A 19065-nucleotide genomic window follows, 5' to 3' on the forward strand; every position below is an offset into this window, starting at 1 on the left:
CCAGCACTCACTGCCAAACGATTCTAAAACATACCTTATTTTTTTTAATCATTAACTTGTTTGTACTCACTAGACTCCACTGACAGCTAAGGACGAGTCCATTCTTCTTAATCTATTGTGTGACAGGTTTATATAATTTGCCCCAGTTTTTTATAAAGTCTCCCCCTCCCAAATCTACTAACCAATCTTATTGCTTTACTCATAGCTCATGGCCATGCTGTTCTCTGGCCCTGACCTCTCCTCTCTGCTTCCATAATCAGGCATCTGAATTCCCTATTTGAAGAATGAATATCCATCTGACATGGATGTCCTCTAAGAGTCTTCACTCAGCTGGGGATCAGGAGAGATGCTGGGACTCACTATTAGAACTCCAGGTGAGAGGGGTATGGGAAAATGGGGAGGTATATATATAGTTCTACTCTAATAGGCAGTATTGTGCCAATACAACTCAATTTTAATACAAGGTTTACATACAATACCTTGAGAATGCTATTGCAAGCTGTATAGGATATTATACAAGTTAATTGTTCGTTGATCAAATCATGGGCATATCGATTACTCTGTCTATTTTTGTCACAAGAATATACATCCTAGGTGTAACAGATAGATACAGTTCTATAGAAAAATAAGGTAAAATAGTTAGATAAGGTCTTCAAAACCTCAGAGACATACAGAATATAGCATTTAAAGACATTTTTATTATATTAAAGGTATATTTACAATGAGACAGGTCAACTCCTGGCAACACCCAGCCTACCTCAAAGAAGATAATGAGCATCAAAGAATGGCTTCAAATGTGGCAAACAAGCTACTGGGCAAAATGTCCTTGTTTCTGCCACAGACAGAAATCTACCAAAAATGGGCAAGCTTGGATGCAGGTAGGGTCGACTGTCAAACTCTGCCAAGACAAGGTAGGCAAGCCTTCAATAGTTCCTGCCTCACAAATATATCTGTCAGATATATTGGGCTACAAGGCTGAAGATGATGCTCCAATGTTATAGAGAGTTCTGACTTATCAGGCAGTAAACTGTCTCTATAATTTTTTTCATTTTGGAAGCTGATAACCTGCACTTCTGTTTCGCTCAGGTGATTAAGTTTTATTCCTTCTCAAGTCTATGATGGGGTGGAAAACAGATAGTTTAGTCTTACAATTAAGTTTAGTTGGTTAGCAGTTGAGATGTTTTCAGATCTAGATAGATGTTTTAAGTTAACAGAGATGAGATATTATTGATATTGATTTTCATTTAGAATTTTAGATGCACCAAGATAGGAAAGATGTTTTCTTCAAGGTTGGCAAATATAAATAGCCAAAACACTGGTTGTTTCATGGTTCTTCTTGCTGTAAGTAGTTTATTGTATATATGTGTAATAATATAAATGTATTATTTAATAAAAATTTTAAAAGATTTTAAAATATATTTTGGACTGTTGTAAAAGAAGAAACTGCAAATAAAACAGAGTGAGCCACCACTGGGCTAACTGGTCTTCACTCCATTTCAATTCTGCCCTCTGCCACTCTGCATAAGACTGCCTTTTAACTTTCTTGTAGGAGAATCCAAGTTTTGGATTAGGAACACCTTTGAATGAATAAGCTAAGGCCGACTACAATTTCAAACCTTTCCAAGAAACAAAGATAGCAATGTAATTATAATTCTATGCCACCAGTTGAAGAACGAAGGAGAGAAGTCTCTGAAAGGGAAAGGGGACTCAGAATTGTCAGGAATGAGAATGATGACAGTATGCATGGATCCCTTTATGCTGTGATCATCTTCTGCTATTTTGTGACAAATTTAATGTGGAAGAAGAATTATTGTCTCAATTTTCTGAACAATAAATACATATTACTTTCATGACCATTTAGGACTTGAAATGGGTATGCTTTCTCATGTACTTGGTGTCTAATGCACATTAAATTGACTAACCACTGCACAGATGTATTAAGAACCACATTTACTTTCATAGCTGACTAGCTGAAATGATCAGCTTCATAAATGAATGTCATCAGTGGTATCTTAGCGGTAATAACTTTTTATAGAAAAGTAAGACTTTACTCCATAAGTAATGAGTAAAGTTATTAAATGTAACATAATAGCATGTCTCATTACTGGCAGATTGTCATGAAAAGGAATTAAGGTTAAAAGGTTTCATTTATTTTCGTAAAATAGATGAACGTTTTCACTCACTTATGCTGAGACCTCCTCACGCAATCTCTTCTGAGGAGAGTTTTAATTGCATTACATCACTCAACACTGGCCTGAGAGTTCATGTTCCAATCTGTTCCTGCCCTAAACTCTTCAACTTTAAAGGAATCTGGGGAGCTGGTAAGTTCAACTAACAAAACTATACAAAATGAAAACTCTCAGATGAAGATTTGGGGCACAGGATCACTCAAGAGTTTGGAAAGAACTTTACAAGTATATTTAAGTTACTTGATCAAGTGTGGCCCAAGTCAGTAGTAATTAATGGAATTAACCTGTTACTGTTTTAAAGATTCCTGCTGAAATAGCAATCAAGTTGAAGTTTCTTTATAAGGCCTAACAATTCAATTAATTACAAGATTTTGGGGGAAAAAAAGCATGAACTGAGTAAATTTTAGCACTGGCAGTTAAGCGACATTTTTTATCCATTACTTTCAAGTTCTCATCTCAGTATTTAGGAAGGCAAGCATGACATAATTTTACATTCACCTGAATAAAAGCCATTTCAAGTTTATGTTTTGGGTTTTGTTTGGGTTTTCTTTATCTGTTTTTCTACAACTACTTTGGAAATCAATCTGGCCCTTTCTCAGAAAACTGGGAATAGGGCTACCTCAAGACCCAGCTATTCCACTCCTTGGAATATACACAAAAGATGCTCCACCACACAACAAGGACATATGCTCTACCATGTTCATAGCAGCCCTATTCATAATAGCCAGAACCTGGAAACAACCTAGATGTCCCTCAGTCGAAGAATGGATTTTAAAAAACTGTGGTACATTTACACTAAGGAATACTACTCGGCTATTAAAAACAAGGAAATCCTGAAATTTGCAGGCAAATGGATGGAACTAGAAATGATCATAATGAGTGAGTTAATCCAGACCCAGAAAGATACACATAGCATATACTCACTTATAATTGGACACTAGCGCAACAGAGATGTCCGCTGAAACTCTTCACTTATCCAGAGATTGGGATAGATACTAGGGCTTCCTATTGGGACTCTAGGTGAGAGGGGTAAGGAAGAATGGGGAAATAGAAGGATCCAGAGAGTTCTAGAAACCTACAAGAAGATCATTAAGGCTGGAGGATTAGGACCCAGGTGGGTCAGCTCAAACTACTGTACCAACCAAGGTCAATGCATGCATTAAACCTAGAACCCATGTCCAGATCTAGCTAATGGACAGCACATTCTCCACAATTGTGTGGAGAGCAGGGACTGACATGGACATGAACTCTGGTGCCCCCTAATTGACCACTTCCCCTTGGTGAGGAGACCTGGAGATACTCAGAGAAAGGGTAAGCAGGCTACCAGGAAGAGACCTGATAGGCTGGGATCTTATAGTGGGGGACAAAGTCCCTTTCTGTCACAGACCTAGGGGAATAGGATGAAAGAGGGAGGGAGGGAGAAACGGGAAGATACAAGTGAGGGGATAACAAATTAGATGTAATCTGAATAAATTACTTAAATAAAAATTTAAAAAAGAATAAATACTCGTTTTGAGTTTTTTGGTTTGGTTTGGGCTTGTTTGATTGTTTTTGTTTTTGTTTGTTTTGTTTTGTTTTTTGTTTTTTCATTTAGCATCTCCCTCTTTTGAATGCAAACTTTGTGTGAAGCAGAACATTCTGTTTGCATGACAGTAGCCAGACACTGGCACTATCAAATGGGCTCTCCAGTCATGACAAATATTTACTGTAAGGGCCAGTGCTCGCCACTTGGAAAAGCAGTGTAACTCTGGAGGCTATTGGAGAGCAGCTGTTCACTGTCTTAGTTAGGATTTCTATTGTTGTGATGAGAAACCATGACCATAGCTACTGTTATAATGAAGAACATTTAATTGGGGGCTGGCCTGCCACTGTCATCATGGCAGGAAGCATGGTGGCATGCAGACAGACATGGTGCTGGAGAAGGTGCTGACAGCAGGCAGCCGGAAGAGAGAAACGTGGGGCCTGGTTTGAGCATGTGAAACTCCAAAGTCCACCCCAAATGACACTCTTCCTCCAACAAGACCATACCTATTCCCACAAAGTTAGGCCTCCTAATCCCTGTCATGAAGCACCACTCCCTAACGACCAAGTATTTAAACATATGAGTCTATGTGGGCCATTCCTGTTCAAACCACCACAATCACCAACATGGGTAATATCATTATCACCACCTCCAGGTATTTTTCACACATTTCTACACAGGGAACACAGAGAGGTACAAATAATATATGCTCTAATTGTCCATCTGGCCAGGTGCACTATAATCTCCATTTTTTTCAATTCTAATGTTAAATAACCTAAAATGTTGTTTATAATGATAATTAATTCATAATGAAGATGTTAAACATATAATAGTTGTTCACTGTCATATACTTAGTAAAGAGTGACTTTAATTTCTTACATTTTTAAAATTTTTTGCTGTGATAGATACTGGGACCACACACTAAGCAAGAGCTATTTCAGAGTTACATCATGCACCCACATCCTAATTTTTAATAGGGTTAAAAAAAAAAAATCAATGTTGTTTCATAACAAAGGAAACTATTTTCCACTTTTCTCAAAAAAAAAAAAAAAGCTAAGATTCTCATGCCTTTTAACTATAAGCTTATCGGGATATATAGGTATCTAACTCCAGATTGCCAGTTTGACATGGTGATGGGCTGAGGCAGGAGGATGTAGGAATTCAAGATCAGCCTAAGCCATATAGCAATTATAAGACAGCCAGAGCAACACATAAGATCTTCTCTCAAACAAACAAAACCCAATAGCAACAACACCAATAATTCTAGATTTTGAGTTATTCTCCCATTTTGCTCTAAAACCATCCTTTCATATTTGCCTAGCTTATCTTTCAGTTCACTGTCATTTCTTTGTGATATTTTCCTCATTTATAATTAGCTCTTTTCATTTATCTGTTATGCATAATTTTACCAAAATATGATTACATGTGGATTTGTACTTTTTTAATTCTATAGACACTCAGTGTGTACACCATGTCTTTTTTTAATTATTTGAATATTTTCTGCCATCAGCCAGAATCAAAGTGTCCAGTTTACTTTTGGATTATAATATTTTTAACCCATACTACATTCTTATGCCTTTCTGTTATTGGTTTTATACTTTATAATATACTTTAGGCATATTTAACTAGTGCAAATGAACTCTAACAGCCCTTCGAACTTTTTAATAGAAATTTTATAAATGCTAAATCTTGTCCCACTTTCTTTTCTATTCATTATTTCTTTGATGATATCCAATGTTAACATAATGTGTGTATGTGTGTGTCAGAATCCTATAAAATTATCTGATTTATCTGCCACAAATACCCATGGCTCTATGCTCTACAAGTCTACAGGAGAAAATCCTTCTTTCAAGAGCTAGAGCGGTTCCTCTGTGATAGGAGGCCCTTTGTTCCCATATGGCTTTGATCTTCAGCACTGAAAATAAGTTGAAGATAGAGAAAAAAAGAGGAAGGGGAGGACGGGGAGAGAGAGAGAGAGAGAGAGAGAGAGAGAGAGAGAGAGAGAGAGAGAGAGAGAGAGAGAGCACCCAGGCAGAGGCAGCAGGCCTTTCCACTTTCACATGATTAGCTTCTGATATGTAGACAGTCAATGGAACTAACTGTATAACCATCAATCAATGCGCATGCTGCCACACAGCAAAAACAAGCCCTAAGGTGATATGAGAAATCAGGTGTGCTGAAGGCTTAATTCTGTTACCTGACAGATTGTTTACTGAAAGCAAGATGTCTGGCTTTGTTTGGCCTTGTTATCGCAGCCGTGAAAGAGACAGTGAAAGCAAGTCACAAAGCTAGAGTGAGAATTTAAATTTCTTTCTCTTCTATTTCCACTCCTATTTGTTCTCTCAACTTGAAGCTGTTAGTATCTCCATAAATACCATGAAGTTCTGAATATAAGTGATGTCTAGATCCTCAGAGGACAGCCACGGTGAAGCAGGACCACACTGCTATGGATGAGTTCAGGGGAAAGAAATACCAAACAATGTCAAATCTAAAATAATTGGGTGAGAACACTCTAACACCTAGGCCTGCCTATTGTTAACTAAAATGAGTTTGTCAAAACAGATGCCGAACTAGATATTTAATTCATGTGATAGTTTGACTGTCAATTTGCCACAAACTAGAATTACCTAAAAGGGGAAGTTTAATAAAGGATTGTCTGAATTTGTTTAACCCATAGGCATAACCTATGAGGGATTTTCTGGGTTTGGGTGGTTGATACGGGAAGACCCAGCCCACTCTGGGTGACATCATCCCCTGGGCAGGAGATTATGGATTGCCAAAGAAGAGACACCCAGCTGAGCCACCATCAAGTAAGCAATCAAAGATACATACGTGCATTTGTTTCTCCCTGCTCTTAACTATGGATGTGGTGTGCAGAGCTATTGAAGTTCCTGCCTTGACTTCCCCCTGCACGATGGACTGTAATCTGGAATTATAACACAAACAAGCCTCCTATCTCCTGTGTTGATTTTTGAGCAAGAGAAATGGAACTGCAACAGTGTAATAAAAGAACAGCCAGAATAAACCTGCTCAGTGCACAGCTGCGCTTTTCAAATGCACTTTTCTGTGTGGTTCTGTCGCTGATTTTTCTTTTCACGGAATCCTGCCTTTGGCCAGCTCATTACAAGTTAGGAAGAAAGGCTGCAGAATGAAGCCTCTGACCCACTAATCTCATGTTTCTAGCATCCAGCAATCTTAGAAAACAATGTGCTGTTCTCAAAGCCCCCAGGTCTGTGGGGTAGCTTTTTTTCTCAGTTAACCATAGCTTGCAAAATTAAGCTCAAATTTCATATGCAATAGCCTTCATATCTCACGCTGCTTTTCTCTAACTGCGTCTTCCATAGCTTACCCCATGAGTTCACAGTTCTCAGGGAGCTAATTATTTCTACAGTTCCACCTTTGCTCGGGCAGTTGCCCACTGTTCCATCACGAATGCCTCCTTGTTCATCAACGCACATTCTCAAATAGTGTATACTATGCTGAGTTTAATCTTTATTATTGTACTAATTCTCCCTGTCCCAAAGACAAACACTCTGCTAGGCTGCCAAAGTTGAAAGAGCAACTTCAGTTGAGATGCCATTATAACGAGAATGTAACCAACCTGTCTCTCCTTTCTCAACCATTTACTATGCAATGCCCTTACCTGCTATGCTAAGCAGTATCTACATGGCCACTTGAATCCTTCGCCACAGCCCTGTGAGACAGGAGCTATTATTATTGCCTCTAAACAACTAAGGAAGCATCGCCTTGAACAGGAAATTAAGATGACATAGGCAGTAAGTTTTGTGGCTCACCATCAAAACTAGAGTTTCTGATGTTCCTAGGACGAAGTGATTTCTTTTTGGACCAGGATTCTACATTCCCTACAGCAGATGGACTACTATATATATCTGGAATATTATAGGGAAAAGTGAATTTGAGTAGATGAATAAATGACAGCAGAAGGCTCTTCAACACGATTGTCTTAAAGACACAGTCGCGTAAGTGAGGACTGGGCAGGCTGGGCTGCCTAGTTCATCCTTTCAGGTTGAGCACAAGGAATGACACACCCAAGTTCCTCCCTCTGGTCTCCAGTTGGAAACTTTGAGAACTTGGCAAAGTTACTGAACTTTTTCAAACTTAGGATTTCTCGTCAGTGTCCTGGGGTGTTTTAGACATTAACTGTGGTATTCCAGGTGACAGCACAGAGTTGGCTGTGGTTATTTTTATTAGCTGGCAATTTCTTCAAGAAAGACTTGAAATGAAACTAGCAGTTCATCGAATGATTTTGTGAAGGAGTCTGTCCAAGTTTAAAAAAAAAAAAAAAATGAACATGGCAAGTTGTCCCAGGTGTTCTGAACATAGCCAGAAAAAAGCAAGCTGTTTTGGCAACTTCTGCTAAGAAATTTGGCAAGTTTTACTCTTTATAGTTCCTTTGACTGTAGTGATCCATTCCAGACGATATTGTGAACTCTTTCAAATAGGTTATGCATGTGATCAGGATATTACTCCCATCTCAAGCAACAGGACACATTTCTATCTTCATTTTCCTAATGATGATCTTTTTTCTCTTTGTATCTAGCATCAGGCTGCTTTGGGCCTTTCTTTCTTTTCTAGCAATTATTTATATGTTCTTTTCTTGTGTACACGGTTAGCACCAGGGTTAGAATGTTTTCAAAATCATGAGACTATCCCTCATTGGCAGCAACTCAGACATATTTCTCTCAAGATACTTTGATGTAAGTTCATTAATAATAATAAAAAGAATAGGAGGAATTAAAGTTGAAACTCAACCTCTTTGAGTCAGTAAAAAAAAATATGTACTGGGCCCTGTGCTACTCAGTTTCTGTATCATACTAAACAGAGAAAACCAGCATGACTCTGCTGCGCTTAGGTGTGCTGGCAGAGACAGATAGCAAAAATCAAGTAAATAGATAATTTCAAGTTTTGCTAAGAGCCCTGAAGACTCTAAAACTTTCTACTATAAACACTGACTTAAACTAAACAAACTGCAATGGATGTTACCACTTCACAGATTTTTTTTTGGTAGGCAAAGATGTTTTACAGGCATTAGGGCACAATAGACATGTAAATGAACCGAGGATGTGGTCTCTGGTTAACCATTTCCTTCCATTTGTTTTTCTTAAGCACAAGTGGATATGCCTAATACAAGTGGAATTTGTTTACAGATGAACAAAAAAGAAAAAATATTATTCAATTTGCTCCAAAGTACTTCCCAAAAGCTCTTTTGAACTCCTTGTATAAATGCTCATGATGGTGGCATTATGGGTTTCTTAGGAGCAATTTATGTAAGGAAGGACATCCTCTTGCATTATGTGTCTTCTAGTTCCAATTAATCCAGGCAACATAACCCTACAGGCTTGGCCAGGGACTAAATCCTTCCTCAGTAGTGTGTCTGTGATATGGTCATCTGGGTAATCCCAGGTCCAAATTGATGACTAACACTAAAAGGGCAATAGGAGTGGAGTAGAATAGAATACTCCAGAATCAAACAAAAGAAGAAGAAGAAGAAGAAGAAGAAGAAGAAGAAGAAGAAGAAGAAGAAGAAGAAGAAGAAGAAGAAGAAGAAGAAGAAGAAGAAGAAGAAGAAAAACAAAACAAACCTGTCCCCTGCTAGTAACTTGACATTGGAGCCCCTGGCTTCCTGATCCCCAAGACAATAAAATTCTGTTGTTTAAAGTCCCAACACACTAAACTTTTGTCTGCAAGTAGAGAAAAGTATCATTAATAGTGTCAGGAGTTGGCTCTCTCCCATGGGATGGGTCTCAAATTGGGCCAGTCATTGGTTGACCAGTCTCTTCATCTCTGTTCCATCTTTATGCCTGCATATCTTATGGCAGGACAAATTTTAGGTCGAAGGTTTTGTGTGTGGGTTATTTTCCCTCTCTCCACTGGAAGTCCTGCCTGGCTACAGGAAGGAGCCACATCAGGCTCCATATCTCCCAGTGCTAAGAGTCTCAGCCATGGTCACCCTCATAGACTCCTGGGAGCCTCCCCCGCCCCATCTCAGGTCTCCAGCTAGTTCCAGAGATGCCACCCAACTAACTTCCACTCTCTCTACCAGCCATACACAACCTGCTCTCCCCACTCCCTCTCCTACCTCGTTTCCTCCCGCCATACACCTCTGATGTCTATTTTATTTCCCCTTCTGAATGAGATTCAAAAATCATCCCCTGGGGCCTCCTTGTTTCTTAGCTTCTTTGGGTCTGTGGGTTGTAGCATGATTATCCTGTACTTCATATTAAAATCCACTTATAAGTGAGTATATACCATGTATGCCTTTCTGGGTCTGGGTTACCTAACTCAGGATGATATTTTCTAATTCCATTAATGTGCCCATAAATTTCCTCAAGTTTTTGTTTTTAATAGCTGAGTAGTATTCCATTGTGTAAATATACCACATTTTCTTTATCTATTCTTTGGTTGAGTGACAATTAAGTTGTTTTCAGTTTCTGGCTATTATGAATAAAGCTAACTATGTCCTGACATAAGATATGCAGGCATAAAGATGGAACAGGGATTGAGAGACTGGCCAACCAACGACTGGCCCAATTTGAGACCCATCCCATGGAAGAAAGGCAACCCCTGACACTATTAAGCAAGTGTCCATGTGGTATAATGAAGCATCCTTTGGGTATATGCCGAGGAGTTGCATAGCTGGGTCTTGAGGTAGAACTATTTCCAATAAAGAGAAAGCACCAAATTGATTTCCAAAGTAGTTATACAACTTTGCACTAGCACCAGCAATGGATGAGTCTTCCCCTTGCTGCACATCCTCACCAGCTGTGATGTCACTGTTGTTTTTTATCTTAGCCAATCTGACTGGTATAAAACGGAATCTCAGAGTTGTTTTGCTTTGCCTTTCCCTGACAACTATCCTTTGAAAGGCTTCATCAAGCAGCTAATGAAAACAGATGCATAGACCTGCAGTCAAACATTAGGTGGAGTTCAGAGAGTCTTGTGGAAGAGTTGGGGGAAGGATTGAGGGAGCCAGATGAGACAAGGACATCACAAGAAGACATGCAGAGTCAACTAACCTGGACCCCTGGGGGCTCATATAGACTGAACCACCAACAAAGAGCATGAATGAGCTGTAACTAGGTCCCCTACACAAATATAACAGATGTGAAGTTTGGTCATCATGTGGGTTCGCTAACAGTTGGAGCAGGGAGCGGTCTCTGACTCTGTTGCCTGCCTATGGATCCTTTTCCCCTAGATGGGCTGCCTTTCCTGGCCTCAGTGGGAAAGGATGTACTAATCCTGCTGAGACCTGAGGTCCCTTGGTAAGCTGATACCCACAGGAGCCTCCCTTCTCTGAGGAAAAAAGGAGGGAGAACCCAGGGGAAGGGACATATGAGGATGGGATTGGGAGGAGAGGAAGGAACTGGGATGTAAAGTAAATAAATAAATTAGTTAACTAAGAAAAAAGTCCAAACAAACTGACGTATTACTCTTTTATGTCATAATATGACATGATTAATAGGTACATGAGTATTCATTTGGTTTGGATTGGTCTGCCCCTTTCACCAGGTGATCATCTACAGAATACCAGGAAATGCATCTGCCATCTATTTAAGATTATCATCAAGTACTATACTCTGTCGTCCCGTGAATGGCCAACTGCTTACTAATACCAGACAAGAAATTATAGTGTCAAGATCAAATGCTGGGTGGCCTAGAACATATGTAGGAAATCTAAGGTTCCCCAGGCACTGCCCATTCCACACTTTGTTCTTTTGACATGTGAGCTACAAATGCTTTAATAATTTTAAGTGATTGAAAAAAAAAAAAGAAGAAATAAATTTCACAACCTGAGAACATTATGTGAAATTTAAATGTAAGGGTCAAACTCGTTTACATAATGAGGACAGATGTCCACCTGGTACAAGACAGTTACATAGTTGTGATAGAGACTGCATTGCCTAACTCGAGTGTTATTTGGTTATATACGGTGAAAGACGTCTTCTGAACACTCGTGGACAACTTGCTTCACAAGCTATGTGATCTGCCCAAGGAAAGTGCCACATGTGACATGGGCCAGGTATGGAGGTGTTGGAGGAGAGTTCTAAGTGCTTGTGAAAACACCCCCAAAAAACAAGACAGCAGTCTTGTGACCTTGTGACCTCAGTTTCTTCAAAACACAGAAATGTTGCTTTTGGAATGTGTGTTTATGCTTCTTCCAGGTGCAGTGAATTGGAGTGAGTTTACTTGAGATTAATCATTACTGCTTGCTGTTGTTATCCAATTAAATGTTTAAACTACACATTAAATGCCTCTGTGGAAAAATATGCTTTTTCAGCATGCACATTGTCCTGTGACTGTAGACAGCTTGAACTCATGAGAACTTCACTCAAGTGACCCTCAGAGTATAAAGTGCCCAATGCTCTGAATAAAGATGGCTGTTGCAAGAGACTTTAGTCCATCTCATTTATCAGCTCCATTCTCCCAGGTGCTGGGGCCTCTAGTTAAGATTTCTTAAATTTCCATCGAAAGTAAAATGAGCTAGTGAATTTGCAACCTTTGCATCCCACCTGATGAATAGCAGCAGGTATGTGCCGCCATGCCCACTATTTATAGAATTTTGATGGAATGTATGTATTACAATAAAGACTTTAAATTCAAATAACATTAGGGATAATGATTATAACACACTTATTTGAATTTGCTTATCATAAATGCTATCAAAGAAGTCTATCCTTGGGTACAACTATCATTAGTAAGGACAAAAATATGAACCCTTATGCTTATATTCAGACAAATGGCACACTATTTACCTTCCATGGAGGAAAAAACTGAACACATTCCAGCCACTCAGATAAAAAGGGTTTTGTACACACTGCACATTTTTTGGCCTTGGAGATTGTGTCTTTGGTTTCTGGATAGTTCTCTATGTCATTCAAAATCAAAGGGTTGTTTTCTTCTAACTGAAGGAGGACAAATCTTGCTGCTATTTCCTAAATTAAAAAAAAAAAAAGCATTTTTAAAATTAACTCAAACTTACATATTACATTAATTCCTATTTTATTTAGCTCAAAAACCATGTCTAATTAATTATCACTTATTAATATAATATTCTACAACATATAAAATGGCATATTGCATGTGGCTGCCATTGCAAAAAGAATGTCTTTCACAAATATAAGAAGTGTGGGTACCTTCTACAATATTTATGTCTCCTACATATAGAACTCCAAGAGATAATAAATTTATATTATCTGTTTAATAAAATTAGATGTAATTTTTGTGCCTTTCATTACAATAAGCAGGAACTGCAAAACCATTCAAGCTGGAGTCAAAAAGATCCAATCATATCTGTAGGCTCTGAGTTTTGAGTGTCTGACAACCTGGTCAAACCTGCATCAGTTAAGGAGCACTAGTGTCTGTAAGCTAACTCCTACTTGCAGTCCTTGTTAAGCTTGGCCATACTAATGTGCAAAAAAGTTGACTTCATCCAACAACAGTACCAAATACTAAAAAAGTAATAAGGAAAGAGAAGTTGCCCCTCACTAGTACCATGAACATCATCAAATTAAAGTAAAACACAGCATATGATATATCAACTTTAATCTTCACTGACCTAGCAAAGGAAACAAGCATTTGCCTCACTCCCCAGATGTACCCCAATCCAGTAAGTCAGCATAGCATAAACAATGCTTGTGTTTATGAAGCAATGGGTGTTTATATAACATAGAAATCCTGTACCAATAGTACACAAATACTGCTTGAAATTTAAACAGTGTATGAGGACAGTTTATTTGGGACATATTTTCTTGACCCAAATGAAGGGTTTTCTAATCGTCCATATCAAGCTCTGTTAGTCATTATTGGGAATCTATACATATCAATCCTAATTCATGCTAATTGAAGTCTTTACAAGTATCAAGAACATAGAATTCCTATGAACTTTTGTGGGCCACTCTTCACCACACCTATGCTTGCCAGTGGAGGACCACCATCACACAGCAGAGCTCCCTGGGCTTGTGCTCCCTGTATGACTGATCCTCCACCAGCATAACCCTCTGGGTGGGACATGGCCAAGGTCAACAGAAAGAAGAAATCTAACAGCATGAATGCTATCATGATTCCACCCAGCAGAGGCTTAGTGCCACTTTTTCTCTGCCTGCTTCTGCAGAGCATAGTTTGTGATCAAAATCAAATGCTTATTTTACAGATACATCATTAGCTTATTAGACAAACTGGGCGGCTAGCTCTAGTATGCAGGAAATTCATGGACAAGGATTCACTTTCCAAACAGAAACAAGAATTTTCAGGGATACACAGACCTATAAATTGAGGCATATGGATTACTTTTACCATTCATAACTTCTGGAGCCAAATATGTTTGTTGGTTTCAATATAATGTTTGAGTATTAATATATCTGTAATTATTTATATTTTCCTTGAAGCCAACACATTACTTAGAAGAATAATGTATGTTGTTGAAATTTAATGCTTGGAAATGTGGATGTGACCAATAGTATCATTTAGGACACTTCTTAGATACACACTTTGTAAACTTTCAAAAACTATACTATTTAGTTATGACACCATTCCAGTGTTATTTTAAATCTAAGAAATCTTTCAGAGACATTTTATTTTGAATCACTTATATGCTATGTTTCTAATCCACTGTAAATTGAATGTAACTTCATGTGCATTCTTAAATGTTCTTACACATGATCATTTGAATTATATTATATATCCACAAATTACATCTATGTAAATATAAAGTTATAAAGCACTTGAAAACGACTGTGTAATGAGCTGCTACTGATTGGACAGGAGGCAGGACACACAGCATCATGGAAACGACTGTGTAATGAGCTGCTACTGATTGGACAGGAGGCAGGACACACAGCATCATAAAGCAGGGCTCTGGTCCATCATGTGAAGGGTTTCACACACTGGTTCAACAACGCATTGGCTGTGTGGCCTTGTTTGGACAAGTTCTTAATTTATCTGGTCCCAAATACATCTTGTGTAGAATTAGAGTTTTCTAGTGCTATGAGAGACTTTACAGAGCTGACATAGGCAAAGTGTCTGGCCTGTACCTTATTACCAGCATCAAATAACAGTTAATAAATTTCTGAGGTGAGGAAGGTTCTTAAGACATTTTGTTGGTACTGCCAGCACACTCCCACTGTGGGTTGAGGTAACCCTCACTTCGCTTTTAATGTTAACATAGAGTCTCACTAGTCAGTCAAGCCATCTTAGAAGTCACTTCATACCTCAGACAGGCCTTGGATTTGTGATGCTTCTGCCTCAGCCTTCCATGTAGCTAGAATTACAGACCTAAGAAACCAAGTATATACTCTAGAAATTCTCTATGAAGGCAGAGGCAGTTTCAAAGCTCTTTGCAACCTAAAGGAGTTTAACTGTTAACCAACAATGTTAACCAAATGTCTACTATAAATGACTGAGTCACCATTCTGATCAAAATTCATAGAAATTCTTTTTAAACCACTCAAATCATTTATATATTATAGGTAAAACTAGTCATTTATGCTATATGTCCATGCTATACATATCAATCAATGCAATATACATTGTTAACATATATACATATGTGCTCCTGGACCTTACATATTTGAAAATTAAAAGAAAGAAATGTTGTTCTAACATTCTTAGAGTTCTCTGAAATAAAGCTACTACATCAGATTAAATATTCATCTAGCCTCCTCCACAGTCAAAAGACAATCTGCCTACCCTTCTGTATCCTCTCCCTTAGCAACACTACAGTGTGGGATCTGGGGCCCAATGGTAAGAGTCTGTATCAATACCCAAACCCCAACACTATCTTCATGACTGTGAACAGTTAGTTAGTCTCCCTGGGGCTTAGTTCCTTTATCTATAAAAGGGCACACAATAAAGATACCTACCTCTTGATGGTTATCAAACTACTACTTTGTTCATAAGCACAGTACCTGTCCACAGAAACCTTAAAATAAGTAGCTAGAATCATTACTCTGCTATGCTTGGTGCAGGAGAAAAAAGAACAAGTTATGGAAGCTTAAATGAAATATGACAGTTTTACACAATTATTTTAATCAACTTAATTTTCAAATACAAATCTTCCATACAAAGCAGGAAATATTACTGGTTTTGAAAATAATAGGAATTTGAAAAAAGCTAATCTTCAAAAAAGGCAGTTCTTTTACTCTGCAATTTTATTCATCAAAATAATATGGTCATGAAAGAAATTTACTATGAATATGGTCAGTTTAGCCTCATTTGTAAAGATGAAAAGGGGGAACTATTAATGATCTAAACACCTAACAGTGAGAAAATACATGTGTCTATACTGCTTTCATGGTAAGAGAACAATTTTAATTTCTATCTGAAGCAATCTTGTATGTTCAGCCTTAGGCTTGAACAAATCTGGCAAATCAAAATTCATGATAGAGAATCACGCTCAACTGTGGGAGTGAGGACCCATGGCCGTTATCTTGCCTGGTAGTAAAGGAGTCCTGCAGGATTCTCCCCTGGCTCTTGTTTTGATATCAGTGACTAGTTTCATCAGACTGGACATGGTGAATTCCAGATCATATCCATGCACTCATTAGGAAGGGAGACAAGTGAGAATGGAACAGAAGCAAGAAAGACCCCACTAGCAGAGAAAAAAATAATACCCAGGAGGCTTAAATAAAAGCAAATTCCTTTTTTCTTTTCATCCAACAAAAAATTTCCACTTCTCTGCACTGAGTCAGCCTGGAAACCTGACAGGTTACCCTGGATTCTGTGAGCAACTCAAAACAATTACGTGGAGGATCCACACTCTTTATGAACGAGTGTTATGCATCTGCTGACTTGTCAAGAATGCTTTACATCTTAACCCATGGGTTTAGTGTGGAGGTCCGTGCTTATGAGCTAACCCTTCACCCGTAGAGTCCAGATGTCTTTAGGTTGGTTAGCAGAAATTGGCCGCTTCACGAAAAGTGGGTTTCCCTCACAGTAGAACTCTCTCAGCTTTAGATTCTGAAACTGAAAAGAAAGTCTTTATTACAAAGACAATAAACTTTACTTCTAAAGGCTCATTATAATTTAGTATGTACCTTCTACACTAGTATTCTAAGAATAGGAGATATTCTATCTGTGAGAGAAATTAAGAGTTTTAACTGGTCATGACCTTAGAAGGCATTAGTCATATCTCCCATATTGAATAGCTAAGGAAACCTGCTTATGGTCACAGAAAGAGTCAATAACAGAATAAGGTCTACTAAATCAAATTCTGGAAACATTTGTAAATGTGTGTTAGAAAACCAAGCATGATTAAAAAAAGAAACAATTCTAAAACATGCCATACTAAAAATATTAACTATTAGCCAGGCACAATGGTGCACACTTGTAATCCTCGCATTCAGGGAGGCAGAGGCAGATGGATCTCTGTGAGTTCAAGTCCAGCCTGGTCTACAAAGTAAGTCCAGGGCAGCCAAGGCTACACAGAGAAACCTCATCTCAAAAAACAAACAAACAAACAAAATTAACTATTGTCTTAAAATCTATTTTTCCTTAGTGAAGACAAGAGAAATAGAGAAACCTAAGTAGAACATTATGATAGGCAGATTTGGGCCCAGGGGTCCCGCTCAAACTAAGGCACCAGCCAAGGACAATACAAGTGGTAAACTTTAAACCCCTACCCAGATCTGGCCAATGGTCAGAACATTCTCCACACTTGAGTGGAGAGTGGGATATGACTTTCTCACGTACTCTGGTGCCTCACATTTGACCATGTCCCCTGGAGGGGGAGACCTGGTGGCACTCAGAGGAAGGACAGCAGGTAGCCAAGAAGAGACTTGATACCCTATGAGCATATACGGGGGGGGGGGGGTAATCCCCCTCAGGAACAGTCATAGGGGAGGGGAATAATGGGAAAATGGGAGGGAGGGAAGAATGGGAGGATACAAGGGATGGGATAAACATTGAGATGTAACAAGAATAAATTAATAAAAAAATTTTTAAAAAAAAACTAAAGATCTCATTATAAACTGTTATGAACAAGAAACGCCTGTGGCTCAGTAGTGTAGTGATTGCCCAGCATGTGCAAGACCCTGGGACTGAGTCTCAGCACTGCAAAATGAGGCGTAAAGCTGTGGAGAAATTCAAAGCTCACAGGGATACTTAGTCTATAAAGCAAATCCAAATCCTACTGGAACCTACTACTTAAATAGAAAAAGTAGAAATACCTCTGTGGTCATGTTATAGTTAGGGTGTCTTTCCTAGCACCTATAATGTAAGGAGCTACTTCTCAAAGACAAACTTCTTAGCAAAAAAACAAACAAAAAAGCAAAACCCAGGAAAAGAAGAGGGTATGTTCAGAGGCATGCTAGTAAATAGAAAGGCAAAGTGGGAATGGGAGAAGAGAGGGAAGAGAAGAAGAGAAGGGGTGCTGAGCTGGGTGAAGGGGAAGGGGAGAAAAGGAAAGAGAGGGGAGGGTGCATGATTAATAGTGCGTGTTGATTCAAAAGCATAAACACCCCTGCCACGACCGATTCAATTCACTGAACTGTAGAGTTGGAAAGACATGAAAAATCAACTCTCATGAGCCAGGGTAGGCTGGCTCAGTCACACCACTGCGTTTCGTGAAATTTATGGAAGAACTAAAGATTTATGTCATTTCACCCAAGGGTTTGAAATATAGCAATGATTAGTCAAATTTAAAAAAAAAGTAACTGACTTAATACATCTTTCTGGGGAATTGTGTTATTAAATTTTAGATGTTACAGCAAAGCTTATATAACATACATATGATTTTTTTTAAAACGAAGAACTCAAGGCTTCTTACTATCATACCTAATCCTGGCCAAACAACAGACATTGCAAATTTCTTGACTCAGTTTCAAGTATTCTACATGTCAAGGGACCTACTTTGAAAGTTAGAGCCAACTAACTTTGGGTGTTGGGTGTGTGAAAATGAAAAAGAGAATGTACTGAGCCTAATTTTCTACGCAGCTATTTTTTTTTTTTTTTTTTTTTTGTACTTCTTTCTGTCCTAGTAAATGGCAATGCATAACTGTACCTAAGTTCATTTTCATCTTAAAATAGGAGATGGAGAGAAGGCTCTGGAGGCAGAGCGCTTGCCATACAGCCAGGAGGACCTGAGTTTTGATTCTCAGCACCCACAAAGAGTATGCGCAGAAGTATACATCTGTAATCTTTGAGCAGGGAAAACAGAGACGGGAAAATCCCTTGAGCTCTCAGAGCAACCAGTCTAGATTGAGCTGGTGAACTCCAGGTTCAGTGAGAGATCCTCCCTGGAAAGATACAGTGGAGAGCAGTAGAGAACGCCCACTGTTGACCTCTGGCTTTCATGGGCACACATACATATGTGTATAATACAAACACATGTGAAAAAAC

At 38.6% G+C, this 19065-nt stretch overlaps 1 protein-coding gene across 1 annotated transcript in view; it reads right to left on the reverse strand.

The window, feature by feature from the left end:
• Lrrc69 (leucine rich repeat containing 69) overlaps nucleotides 1-19065 on the reverse strand; it is a 114786-nt gene that overhangs the window by 19149 nt on the left and 76572 nt on the right. The window contains exons 6-7 of the mRNA XM_051155892.1: nucleotides 16591-16692; nucleotides 12486-12665 (exon numbers count right to left, since the gene is read on the reverse strand). Coding sequence (XP_051011849.1) covers nucleotides 12486-12665; nucleotides 16591-16692 — 282 coding nt within the window. The remainder of the gene's footprint in view (nucleotides 1-12485; nucleotides 12666-16590; nucleotides 16693-19065) is intronic.

This window comes from Acomys russatus, chromosome 2, assembly GCF_903995435.1.
Source record: "Acomys russatus chromosome 2, mAcoRus1.1, whole genome shotgun sequence".
Taxonomy (NCBI): Eukaryota; Metazoa; Chordata; class Mammalia; order Rodentia; family Muridae; genus Acomys; species Acomys russatus.